Source organism: Scyliorhinus canicula, chromosome 1 (genome assembly GCF_902713615.1).
Source record: "Scyliorhinus canicula chromosome 1, sScyCan1.1, whole genome shotgun sequence".
NCBI lineage: Eukaryota > Metazoa > Chordata > Chondrichthyes > Carcharhiniformes > Scyliorhinidae > Scyliorhinus > Scyliorhinus canicula.
The window spans coordinates 282,205,626-282,218,226 of NC_052146.1; the positions used below are offsets into that span (position 1 = coordinate 282,205,626).

Genomic DNA, 12,601 nt, shown 5'->3' on the forward strand with positions numbered 1-12,601 from the left:
ACGGGGATAGGGTGGAAGTGAGGGCTTAAGTGGGTCGGTGAAGACACAATGGGCCTCCTTCTGCACTGTATGTTCTATGTTCTATCACCTACCTTTGGCCTGGTCCACTCAGCAATACTGGGACTCGGGTGTCTGTCCTTCTAGCAGCAGTCATGGCCTCCCATATGGTGCTGCTGAGCACAAGTGCCGTCGGCCTCTCATTGGGAGGCTGCTCTTGGTTGCTAAGTCTTCTGCCTCTGGGGTCTTGATTCAGGGGATGGCCTTGTCAGTGCCTGATAGGCATGCAGTTCGGTGGGCCTTTCCAAAAAGAAGCAGCATATCTTTCTCGCCAGCTCCCCAGCCGTCAGGGGAGGCTGTTGATGCCTCAATAACGTTCCACCCATTAACTCTGTTTCTCTCTTCACAGATGCTGCCAGGTCTGCAGAGAATTTCCAACATTTTCTGTTTTTGTTTCTGTCAGCAGTGACATCAAGAAACATTTCTACACTCAAAGGGTGTAGAACTCAAGTCCACAAGCAATAATTGATGCAAGATAAATTGTTAACTTTTAACCTGAGATTGATGAATTTTTGTTGAACAAAGGTACTAATGGGTACAAAGCAAAGTTAGATTGCAGGTCAGCCATGATCTAACTGAATTGCAGAACAGACATGGGGGCTAAATGGCCACCCTTCTTCCTATGTTCCAAAATAACATAGATTTGCCAAGGTTGTCCACATAGTGTGAATATTTTGAAAGATTAATAAAGGATTTCTTTTTTAAAATAAATTTAGAGTATCCAATTTTTTTCCAATTAAAGGGGTAATTTAGCATGGCCAATCCACCTATCCTGCACATTTTTGGGTTGTGGGGGTGAGATACACGTAGTCACGGGGAGAATGTGCAAACTGCACACCGAGAGTGACCACGGCCGGGATCGAACCTGGGTCCTCGGTGCCGTGAGGCACCAGTGCTGGCCATTGTGCCACCATGTTAATAAAGGATTTCACATTCAACAGGACTTCGAATTTCTTTTCTTCAGTCTCACAGAGAAGTGAACATATTTCTTCCAATGCCAGCGGTACAACTGACTAGTTTAGGAAAATTCCTCTCCTAATGTACAATAATAATAGTGCAAAGATTTTAATAAAATTTTGCATGACTTTATTGCCGCTATAAAACCAGTTGATAGAACATTACATTCAATATTGAAATGGACACGTCAAGTTATAGAACCGAATTAAGCTACCCATCTCATTTACTAAATTTTACAACATCATACAAAAAGATGGTTAAATTACAGTGGAGTGCTCTTTCATATTGACAATAAATTATGTTGTAAGTCTTCATTTTTACAATACTACCCTTTGGACCTGGCACTAAGAATGAACACTAAAAAGTCAATTGCATATTTTTCTCTAAATTCTTTTTAAACTTGAAACTACTATGATGGATCCAATATTAAATCCGGACCTGCATAACATTGAGGGCCGTTAGTTAAAAAGGGAGTTAAACATATATTGCGTATTTAATTTTTTTTTGCAGTGACAATAATTTAGGTCCAGAATAGTTTCTCTTTGTTGAAATACATAAAGTGAAACAAAATAGATATACATCATATAAAATCCTCTTTTACAATTCTTGGTCTTTGACTGTCCTTTTTAAAGAATTACGCCAGTGAATACAGATACTGCATAACTTTCAAGCTGGTTGATGTCAACGTTTTTTCATTGTAGTATTTCCAATCTTGATTTGCAACTCCAAACAAATAGCAGTCCAACAGCTGATGAAAGGATCAAATCCCAACTCCAATTAATATTGGGTGAATTTTCATGAGTCAGCGATTTACCTCCGCTGCAGAACACATTTTTGGCAGTGGATATGTCTTTTGTCGGGGAGGGGGGGGGGGGGGGGGGGGTTAGTTGAAAGCTGCAGGTTTTTTTTCAGCAGAACCAGTTCTGTCCTACTGAACTATATCACATCGGAGCTGTTCACAAAGCCAAATAGACATTTCATCCCAAGCCCTTTTATTTTCTGAAATGAAGAAGGGTGTGTGGCCATAAAGGGTTTGAAGAAGCGTGAAAATGTAATTTTGTGCGAGGTGAGGCATAATGGGAGGAACCATTTATGAAAATTGAGGTAGGGAAAACTTGAACATTGCTAAAAAGAGACATGTTGCCCAGGTTTTTGGTCTTTGCACCCATCAGCACAAATGCAGGAATGCCAAATTTCAAATAATCACAACAATTTGGGGAGCACTTGCTGAACAATCCTGAGTGTGCTAATAGCCACAATAACAACTGATTTAAGATATCAGTTGAGATGATATTGTGGCTCATTCCCCCCTGTTAGAAGTGATTTACATTCATATCCAGGGGCTCATTCTCTACAAACAAAAGGAATATGTTCAAGCCTTGCACATTTTCTACATTACCTGGCAGCTTGGAGGCCCTCTAGTTGCCCATCTCCAGACAATCAGAGTTGACTTGCCAACCAATAAAGCATCCATTTCTGATATAGCATGAATTCTGATTGTTTGAGATTTTGCATTCTTGTATTTTCCCTGATGAGTGCAAGATGAAAAACTTCAGCAATATGGCTCTCCTTTCAGAAATATTCAAGTTATGTACTCCCAAATGATCATTTGTGGCAACACTCTCGAGGTTTAAGATGCAAAATCCAGTATTTGTAATTGCCATAATGAGATAAAAGCATTTCAGACTAAAGTGTTATATTCATGTTAAATAAATATTAAGCAAAAGCATACATGAACTTCATATGAACAGAAAGATAAAATTATACAATTTAAATACACCAACACGAATTTAAATACTTGTACTGCTGTCTACATCATGTAAACACCATCCGACACATAATACAAAGCAGCGTATACTTCAGCCATGTGCTCACAACACTGATAGCCTGTATGCTCTTGACCAAAGCTGTTAATTGGTACAGAACAGAAACAATCACAGTCTGATGACCAGAGCTTCAGGAAGCCTCGCATGGAATCCTTTTATGGAAAATAACAGTTTGTCTTGGTTGATACTGTTGCCTACGCCTTTTTCTCTTTTCCCATTGACAAAGCAGTAACATTTTAAAAGTGTTTCTGAAGGTTTTGTTGCACAGTGCATAGCACATGGGGTTCACAGTGCTATTGACGTAGCACAGCCAATAACCTAGGTGCCACAGTGTGTCGCGGATGCATTGGTCACAAAATGTGTTTACCAGAACCATTATGTTATAAGGTGTCCATGTGATAATAAAGGCAAGCAAAATTGCGCTGAGTGTTTGTGCTGCCTTCTTTTCTTTTACAAGTGACAATCTTTTACGCTTCGTTATCTCAGTTCTCGTTTTCGATGCAAACGCTTTATTAATTGTGGCTTCTCTAAGAGACATAGATGTGGATGATTTTGCTAATGATGAAATTCCTCCAGAGGTCTTTGAAGGATGGATTGATGGCATTGACTGAACAGGAAGCTTGCCAAAATTGTGGTGGAAGCTATTGCCTTGCTCACCCGAGTCCTTGAGCTCCTGTGTTCTGAACTTCCTTTCCTTTGCATTAGCATCTGCTTTGTCAAGTTCATCACTACAAAGGTCCGTGTTTTCTGTAGTCGTAGACCTAGAAAGGCTGGCAGCCGTCTTAAGCCCCGGTAGGTTTAACACAATGGAGTAAATTGCTCTAGTTTCTGACACCACGTCATCCTCATCAGATGAAGCGGAGTGATCTAAAGAGCCGCCGCCGTCATTGTTATTCCAGCTATCGCTGCTGCTTGCCTCTTGTTCACCCTCAGTGTTGACCCTCCACGTCTTTGAGTTTGGCCAAAAGCGGCAGCTTCTGAGCCTCCTTTTATCTTTCATTCCTGCCCGCTGCATTTCGTTGCTGCTACAGCTTCTGGAACTGCCTGTTTGGTGAACAAAGCGGATGGTTTCCATGTCAGTGCTGGAGGCCTGGAGAGCTGCCAATTCTTTGGTGCGTTTCTCAGTTTCCTTGTAGATTCTCCAGTACAGAATTGTCATGATGGTGACGGGCAAGTAGAATGCAGCAATAGCAGTACCAAAAGTAATTATTGGTTCAGATAAAAACTGTATGGAACATTCATTGGGTTGCACAGTTCTTTCGCCAACAAAATATTGCCAGAACAAAATGGCAGGCGCCCAGAGTATGAATGAGACTATCCAAGCCAGGCCAATCATTATTCCAGCCCTTTTGGGAGTCCGCTTAGCTCTGTAGGTAAGTGGTCGTGTTATTGACAAGTATCTGTCAAAACTTATAACAAGGAGGTTCATGACAGAGGCATTACTGGCAACATAGTCAACAGCGAGCCAAAGGTCACATGCTATGTTACCCAAAGCCCATCTGCCCATTATGATGTATGTCGTGTACAGGTTCATCGAAAACACTCCTATTATCACGTCTGCAAAGGCGAGACTTAGCAGAAAGTAATTATTCACTGTTTTCAATTGTTTGTTCACCTTGAATGCAACCATAACCAAAATGTTTCCAACGATTGTCACCAAGGAGATTATTCCTGTAAAGAAGGCGATCAAAACAGCTTGCCAAACTGTGTGACCTCCGAGAGGGTCAGTTGTGCTATTGCTGAAAACAGACCCATTTGACTCCAGAGTGCTTGCAGGAGATGGTAAGATTGGTCTGAACAAGCCGTTGGCACTTTGCTCTCCTGGCCTACCACCAAGAGCCACTCTACTCTGTGAGCCATCGTTCCAGGAGAGGTTGGCATTGAAGAACAAAGGGGAAGATGTGTTGTTGTAGTCAGGGATCATTGTGACTTTCTGGCATGTTCTGCAAAACAAAAAAGAAAGCCAAATAAAGATGGATTCTGTGCGAAGAGTAAACAGGATTTGGCTAAAAACAACCTGACCATTGAGAATCGGTGGTAAAATGCCCACTCCACATTGCCATATACACTTGTTCAATACAACCTTCTGTCAGAATTTAAGTGGCACATTCACATTTTGAGCTCCACCCTAAAACAAAGTACAGGATCGCGAAATATAGGAATACTATAGGGGAGAAGGTCGCTCATGTTGCGCAGTTTTTCAGCAACACTGCACAGAATCACGTTGACTTCCCCCGAGGCAAGTAATGTCGTGGGCCACTTTTTCTGTAGCACACACAGGTACCTTCATTGTTACCACATGGGTTGTGCAAGTAGTACCTGTAAGCCACTGAACTGACATATGTTTGCATAGCGTTACTAGAAGTGTGAGAGCGTGGGCATTATATTAGTTGTACGAACCCAGTATTCAGACAACAGCAGGTTAGTTTTGTAGCCTTCTGGTGCTTACTAACTAATGGTTAAACTTAGCAGCCATACACCAACACTTTAACAGAAAAAAACAATACATTGGTGAGGAATTGCCTCAGAGGTTTTAAGGGGCAGCAGGGTAGCATGGTGGTTAGCATAAATGCTTCACAGCTCCAGGGTCCCAGGTTCGATTCCCGGCTGGGTCACTGTCTGTGTGGAGTCTGCACGTCCTCCCCCTGTGTGCGTGGGTTTCCTCCGGGTGCTCCGGTTTCCTCCCACAGTCCAAAGATGTGCGGGTTAGGTGGATTGGCCATGCTAAATTGCCCGTAGTGTCCTAATAAATGTAAGGTTAAGGGGGGGGGGTTGTTGGGTTACGGGTATAGGGTGGATATGTGGGTTTGAGGAGGGTGATCATGGCTCGGCACAACATTGAGGGCCGAAGGGCCTGTTCTGTGCTGTACTGTTCTATGTTCTATGTTCTAGGTTCCCCAGCTCCCCCACCATAAGGTTGCGGCAATTAAACATGGTTTTACACCATGCTTTCGGCAACATTATGGGAGAAAAGCAAGGGCAGCTTCCAAGAAATTCATGCCAATTGTGTTTAATATAACATATGAGGCGGGATTCTGCAATAATGGGTTTATGTCCCCACACTGGAGTGAAAAGCGGCGCCAACTACTCCAGCGTCAACAGCCTCCGAAAGTGAGGAATTCTCCACTTTCTCGGGGGCTAGGTTGACGCTGGAGTGGTTCCCGCAGCTCCAGCCGTGCCAAAGGGCTGGGGCGAGTTAGCGCATGCGCGGAACGGCCGGCGTATTTCCGCGCTGGCCCCCGGGCAATATGGCAGAGTCCTACAGGGGCCCGGCGTGGAGGAAAGACGGCCCCCATGGAACCAGCCCGCCCGCAGGTCGGTAGGCCCTGATTACGGGCCAGGCCACCGCGGGCCCCCCCCAGGGTCGGATACCCGCCCTCCCCTCAGGGTGGCCCCCGTACAGCTACTTGCCAGGTCTCGCTGTGTGTGAGGTGAGTAATTCACCCCGGCGGGACTGGGTAAAACTTGACGGCAACTCGGCCCATCGGGGCCCGGAGAATCGCCGGAGGGGCCGCTGTCAAAGGCCCCCGACCAGCGTGGCAGGAGTTCCGCCAGGCCCTGATAAACGGCGCCGGAGAATAGGGCAGCCGGCGCCGGGGTGGCGCGGCGGGATTCACGCCTCCCCCCGGGGATTCTCCGACCCGGCGCTGGTTCGAAGAATCCCGGCCATTATCCCTGGTATAAAAAAGACTGACTGGACTTACATACGAACATACAAATTAGGAGCAGGAATAGGCCTTCAGCCCCTCGAGCCTGCTTCGCTATCCAATAAGATCATGAATGATCTGATTGTAATCTCAACCCCACATTCCTGCCTACCCCTGATAACCTTTCACCCCCTTGTTAATCAAGAAACTATTTAGCTCGGCCTTAAAAATATTCAATGTCTCAATTAAAAATATTGAAGAAGAGAGTTCAAGAGCCTTACGACTCTCTGAGAGAAAATATTTTTCCTCGTCTGTGCCTTAAAGAGTGACCCCTCGTTCTAGATTCTCCGACAAGAGGAAACATCGCCTCCACATCCAGCCTGTCAGTACCTCTCAGGATCATAAAGGTTTCGATCAAATTGCCCCTTACTCTGCTAAACTCTGGTGGATGCAAACCTAGCCTCTCCAACTTTTCCTCATAAGACCATTCCTGGTATTAGTCCTGTAAACCTTAAAGTTGGTCGGACATCAGGATCCAATGCGACAAATCCAAAGATGCTGGTGGAAGTAGGGGATAAAATTGAGGAAGCACCGGCTGTAATCTTTCAAACTTTCTTAGGAGCAGCCAGAAAGAAGACCAGAGAATTGGAAATGGTGCACTCTTGTTCAAAAAAGGATTTAAGGATAAACCCAGGTCAGTCAGTTTAACCTTGATGGTGGGTAAGCTTTTAGAAAAGAAAATCCAGGATGAAATTAACAGTTACTTGAATAAGAATGGATTAATTAAGTAAAAACAATGTGGATTTGTGAAAAGAAAATTGCGTTTAACTAATTTGATTGAGATAACAGAGTGTTGCTCAGACAGAGAGCGCGTTTCACAATAACTTCATTGTAGTGTTAATGTAAGCCTACTTCTGACACTAATAAGCAATATTAATATTGAATATTAAGGCTAATGCAGTTGATGCGGTATACATAAACTTCCAAAAGATCTTTGATAAAGTACCGCACAACAGGCCTTCCAGCAAGGTTCAAGCTCATGGTAAAATGAGACAGTGGCAACAAAGATACAATGTTGGCTGGGTGACAGGAAACAGAGAATAGTGGCTGTTTATTGGACAAGGGGAAGGTATGTGCTGGGATTTCCCCATGTTACTAAAATCTTTTCTTGAAATGTATTAATGACCTATACTTAAGTGTGCATCAAGACACTACTTGAACATAGCGGGGGGGGGGGGGGGGGCACGATAGCACAGTGGGTGGCACAGTTGCTTCACAGCTCCAGGGTCCCAGGTTCGATTCCCAGCTTGGGTCACTGTTTGTGTGGAGTCTGCACTTTCTCCCCGTGTCTGCGTGGGTTTCCTCCGGGTGCTCCGGTTTCCTCCCACAGTCCAAAGACGTGTAGGTTAGGTGGCTTGGCCATGATAAATTGCCCCTTAGTGCCCAAAAACTTTGGGTGGGTTTATTGGGTTACGGGGATAGGGTGGGGGGTGTGGGCTTAGGTAGGGTGCTCTTTCCAAGGGCCGGTGCAGACTCGATGGGCCGAATGGCCTCCTTCTGCACTGTAAATTCTATGATTTGCAAATGACAAAAAACTTTGAACTTTGTCAGCCGTGAGGAGGATAGTGACAGACTTTAAGGAGACATGATGGAATGGGCAAATGCAAAGTAAATGAAATTGAATGCAGAGAATTGTGAAGGGATACATGCTGGCAGAAAGAGTAATGAGAGGTAAAATCAAATAAAGGGCGTGATTCTCCGGCCGTGTTGCGCTCAGTTGAGAGCACAACGCCCCGGAGAATCCCAGGAGAGACCTGCAGTGAGCCTCCTGACAGACTCTGCACCTCGCGATTTCACCAGAGTCCCGCGAGACATTTGGAGTCATGACCCCGCCACAAATGGGTGGGCCCGAATGATTCTCGCGGAAGTAGGTTGTAAACTCACTTAAGACCTACCTGCCCAGATCCACCGGCCTCCCTTGATTCTCCGGCCTCCCAAGGGAGGCTGCAGCCGGGCGCCAATCACTGCTGGTCCACACAAACGTGGACCAGGCAGAACAGCACCCGGGAGATCTCCTGGGCCATCAGAAACCTCTGGATGGTCAGAGTATGTTCAGGTTGGCCCCCTGGCCCTCTCCCTGGAATGCGGGCACCTTGGCAATGCGCAGCTGGCACCTTGGCACTGCCACCCTGGCACTGGCAAGGTGCCTGGATGGCACTGCCAAGCTGGCTGGAGCACTGCCTGTGTGCCAGTGCAGGGGTGCCCAAGTGCCAGAGTGGCACTGCCAAGGGCTGGGGGTGAGGGGGGCCATGCCCATGAAACAAGGGTGGAAGGGTATTTGGTGGAGTACAGGACAGGTATGTAGGGGCCTCGGGTTGTTGGGGAGGTGATGGATAGGGGTCCTAGAAGGGATGGGGTGCTGTAAGGGGACTTGGGGTCCTGAAAAGGGGGGCCCCAGTTTGACTATCACCGCAGCCGGTCCACAGCAGATGCTATCTCCCTGGCTCTACAATCAACACTCAAACACCTCGACAACAATGTCACCTATGTAAAATAGCTGTTCATGGACTACAGCTCCGTCTTCAACACCATTATCCCGACAAGACTAATAAGCAAATTCTGCAATCTTGGACTTGATCCCTCCGTGTGCAGCTGGGTCCTCAACTTCCTCACCACCAGACCGCAATCTGTCAGGATAGGCAACAGCACCTCCTCCACATTAGTCCTAAACACTGGGGCCCCGCAAAGATGCGTGCTCAGTCCTCTACTGTACTCTCTATACACACATGACTGTGTGGCAAGATTTAACTCCAACTCAATCTATAAGTTTGCAGATGATACGACTGTGGTGGGCCACATCTCAAACAACAATGAATCAGACTACAGGAGGGAGATAAATCACTTGGTTGCATGGTGCACCGAAAACAACCTCTCTCTGAATGTCGGAAAGACCAAGGAACTGATCATCAACTTCAGGAAGCGTAGCACAACACACACTCCCGTCTGCATCAATGGCTCCGATAGCTTTAAGTTCATGGGGGTCACCATCACTAACAGTCTGTCCTGGTCACGTTGATGCAAGAGTGAAGAAAGCCCAACAATGTCTCTACTTCCTACGGAAGCTAAAGAAATTTGGCATGTCTGCATTGACTCTCACAAACTTCCACAGATGTGTGACAGAGAGCATCCTATCTGGCTGCATCACAGCTTGGTATGGCAACTGCTCAGTCCAAGATCGCAAGAAACTGTAGACTTTGGTGAACTCAGCCCAGCACATCACACAAGCTTGACACTCCCACATTGATTCTGTATACACCTCCTGCTGTCTCAGAAACAGCATTATCAGAGACCCTTCCCACCCAGGCATTGCCTTCTTCCAGACCCTTTCCTCAGACATAAAGTACAGAAGTTTGAAGACCCGCACATCCAGACATAGGAATAGTTTCTTCCCCACAGCTACAAGACTCCTCAACGACTCCCCCTTGAATTGATCTGTTCGCTGTAAGAACACTATTCATGATGCCCTATGCTGCTCTTGCTCATGTATTTGCTTTGTTTGGCAACTTGTTCCGCACTGTAACCAATCACTGTTTGTTGATGTACCATTGTGAATTTTCTCTCTTGATTATTCTCTTTGTCTACTATGTACGTACTGTGTACATTCCTAGGCCGCAGAAAAATACTTTTCACTGTACTTTGGTACATGTGACAATAAATCAAATCAATCAATCAATCAACCCCTATGGGCAGGTGTCTTCATTTGAGAGGTGAGGGGTAGTGCCCATATGTGTGGAGGATGACATTGCGCATGGGTGGGGGGTGCGGGAGGCCCACAAGCTCACTTAAAGATCGGGGCACCCTTTCAAAATGGTGACCCGATCTCGGAGTTCAGCTCCCCAGTGCTAAAAAAAAATTTTGAGTGTGGGCTATACCAGTGAGAAACTCCCCAGGGGCCGGAAAATGTGACAAAGTGTCATTGAATAACAGTGGGGAACTCGCTGGCAGAGCCGGCGGGAAACTCCCTGGAAAATTAAAAAATTTTTGGGGGAGAATCGCACCCTATGAGTGCAATTCTAAAGGGGGAGCAGGAATAGAGAAACCTGGGCCGGGATACTCCCCTACCCGGCGGGGCGGGGGGTCCCGGCGTGTTGGAGTGGCGTGAACCACTCCGGCGTGGGACCGCCCCAAAGATGCAGAAGTCTACGCACTTTTGGGGGCCAAGCCCTCACATTGAGGGGCTAGGGTCGCGTCGGAGTGGTTGGCGCTCCGCCGGCTAGCGTGGACGGCCTTTGGCGCCACGCCAGCCGGGGCCGAAAGGACATCGCCGGGGTAAGTCCGCGCATGCGCCTGAGCATCAGCTGCTGCTGATGTCATCCCCGTGCATGCGCAGGGGAGGCGGTCACTTCCGCCTCTGCCATGGTGAAGACCATGGCGAAGGCGGAAGGAAAAGAGTGCCCCCACGGCACAGGTCCGCCGGCCGATCCGAGGGCCCCGATTGCGGGCCAGGCCACCGTGGGGGCAGATCGCCCCGTGCCCCCCCGAGGACCCCGGAGCCCGCCCGCGCCGCCAGTCAGGTAGGTGTTTTGATTCCCGCCGGCGGGAGAGGCTTGACAGCGGCGGGACTCGGCCCATCACGGGCCGGAGAATCGCCGCGGGGGGGCCCGACCGGTGCGGAGCGATACCCGCCCCCGCTGAATCTCTGGTGGCGGAGAATTCGGGACACGACGGGGGTGGGATTGACGCCGGCCCCCGGCGATTCTCTGACCCGGCGGGGGGTCGGAGAATCTCACCCCTGAAGTTATTATGTAGACAAATTGTTGAGGGTGGCAGGCCAGCTTGAGAAAGTGGCTAAAAAGGCAGAAACAGATAGAGGCACAAAGTAGAAAATCAAGAATGTTATGATGGATCTTTTTAAACACTTGTTCAGTCTCAACACGTGCATGTTGTCCAATCCTGGGAACCTAGCTTTAGGAACGAATGTGAAAGCTTTAGGTTGTATGGGGCGGCGGCGGCGGAGAGGATAGATTTATGGGAATGGTTCCAGGGATGAGGGACTTCCGTTATGTGGATAAATTAGAAAGGTTGGGGTTGTGTTCCTTCGAGAAGATTTAGAGAAGAATTGATAAAACTGTTCAGAATCATGAGGGTAGATAAAGAGAAGCTGTTCCCATAGGTAGAGGGGTTGAGAACCGGAACTATTTAGTATAGCTTGTGAAGGAAACAAAGGCACCATGATGTGAAGTTGTCTTGCACAGTGAGTGGTTGTGGTCTGGAACGCTCTACCTGAGAGTGAGGTGGAGGCAGCTTCAATTGTGACTTTCCAAATAGAATTGGATAAGCACCAGAGGAGAATGAGGACTATGGAAAAAAGTGAGGGACTAAGAGTGATTTTACAGTCAACCAGGATAGGCATGACAGGCTGAATGGCCTCTTTCTGTGCTGTATTCACTCAATGATTCTATGAAAATTCTGGGCAGTGTGATGGAGCAGTGGGCCATAGCTCCAACAGTATTTTGAGCTCACTTTCTGGAGGATTTTTGGATTGTACTTTCATCCTGCTACCCTGTTGCAGAGCAGATTGGAGTTTCCAGCGCACCATAGCACTGTACTGCTTCAAGTAGGTTACATCATTTTCTTAATACCCATTGAGAACCCTGCGTGAAATATGTGAGAATAATGAGAGGACTGAGGGAAACTAGGTGCAATACATACCTACTAAGTATCACATGAATACATTTATAACTTATGCACAGAAACTAAATTGGGCTCTTGCCAGCACATGACCCATTAGATTTCTTTTCACAGCATGCACATTCCCATTGATGGCAGCCTTTCATTCTGTCCTGTGGGCAACCTGCCAACTAATGCTTGAAGTAGTTTTTGAAGTCCATATCATGGAACATGCAACAATCTCCAAATACGGTAGCTCCCCACAGAATATAACAATCATGTTGATTAGCCTTCAAGAAAACTCTTAAACATGTTGTTGACAAGGTACGCAATGGGACTCAATCGTTTACAGGACACCATTCAACTGAGCAAATGGAAATGCACAGCTCATTTGATTATGGGCTCAGGAGCCCCCCCCCCCCCCCCCCCATTAATTTATTTAAT

At 46.9% G+C, this 12,601-nt stretch overlaps 1 protein-coding gene across 6 annotated transcripts in view; it reads right to left on the bottom strand.

Annotated features, from left to right (window-relative positions):
* Positions 1 to 1,955: 1,955 nt before the first annotated feature.
* The window catches only part of LOC119974893 (muscarinic acetylcholine receptor M3-like), a 549,971-nt gene continuing 539,325 nt past the window's right edge, over positions 1,956 to 12,601 (bottom strand). For all 6 annotated transcript variants that reach the window (XM_038814246.1, XM_038814254.1, XM_038814238.1 and 3 more), the window contains one exon: positions 1,956 to 4,783. In XM_038814246.1, coding sequence (XP_038670174.1) covers positions 2,971 to 4,764 — 1,794 coding nt within the window. In that variant the 5' untranslated portion in view covers positions 4,765 to 4,783 and the 3' untranslated portion in view covers positions 1,956 to 2,970. The remainder of the gene's footprint in view (positions 4,784 to 12,601) is intronic.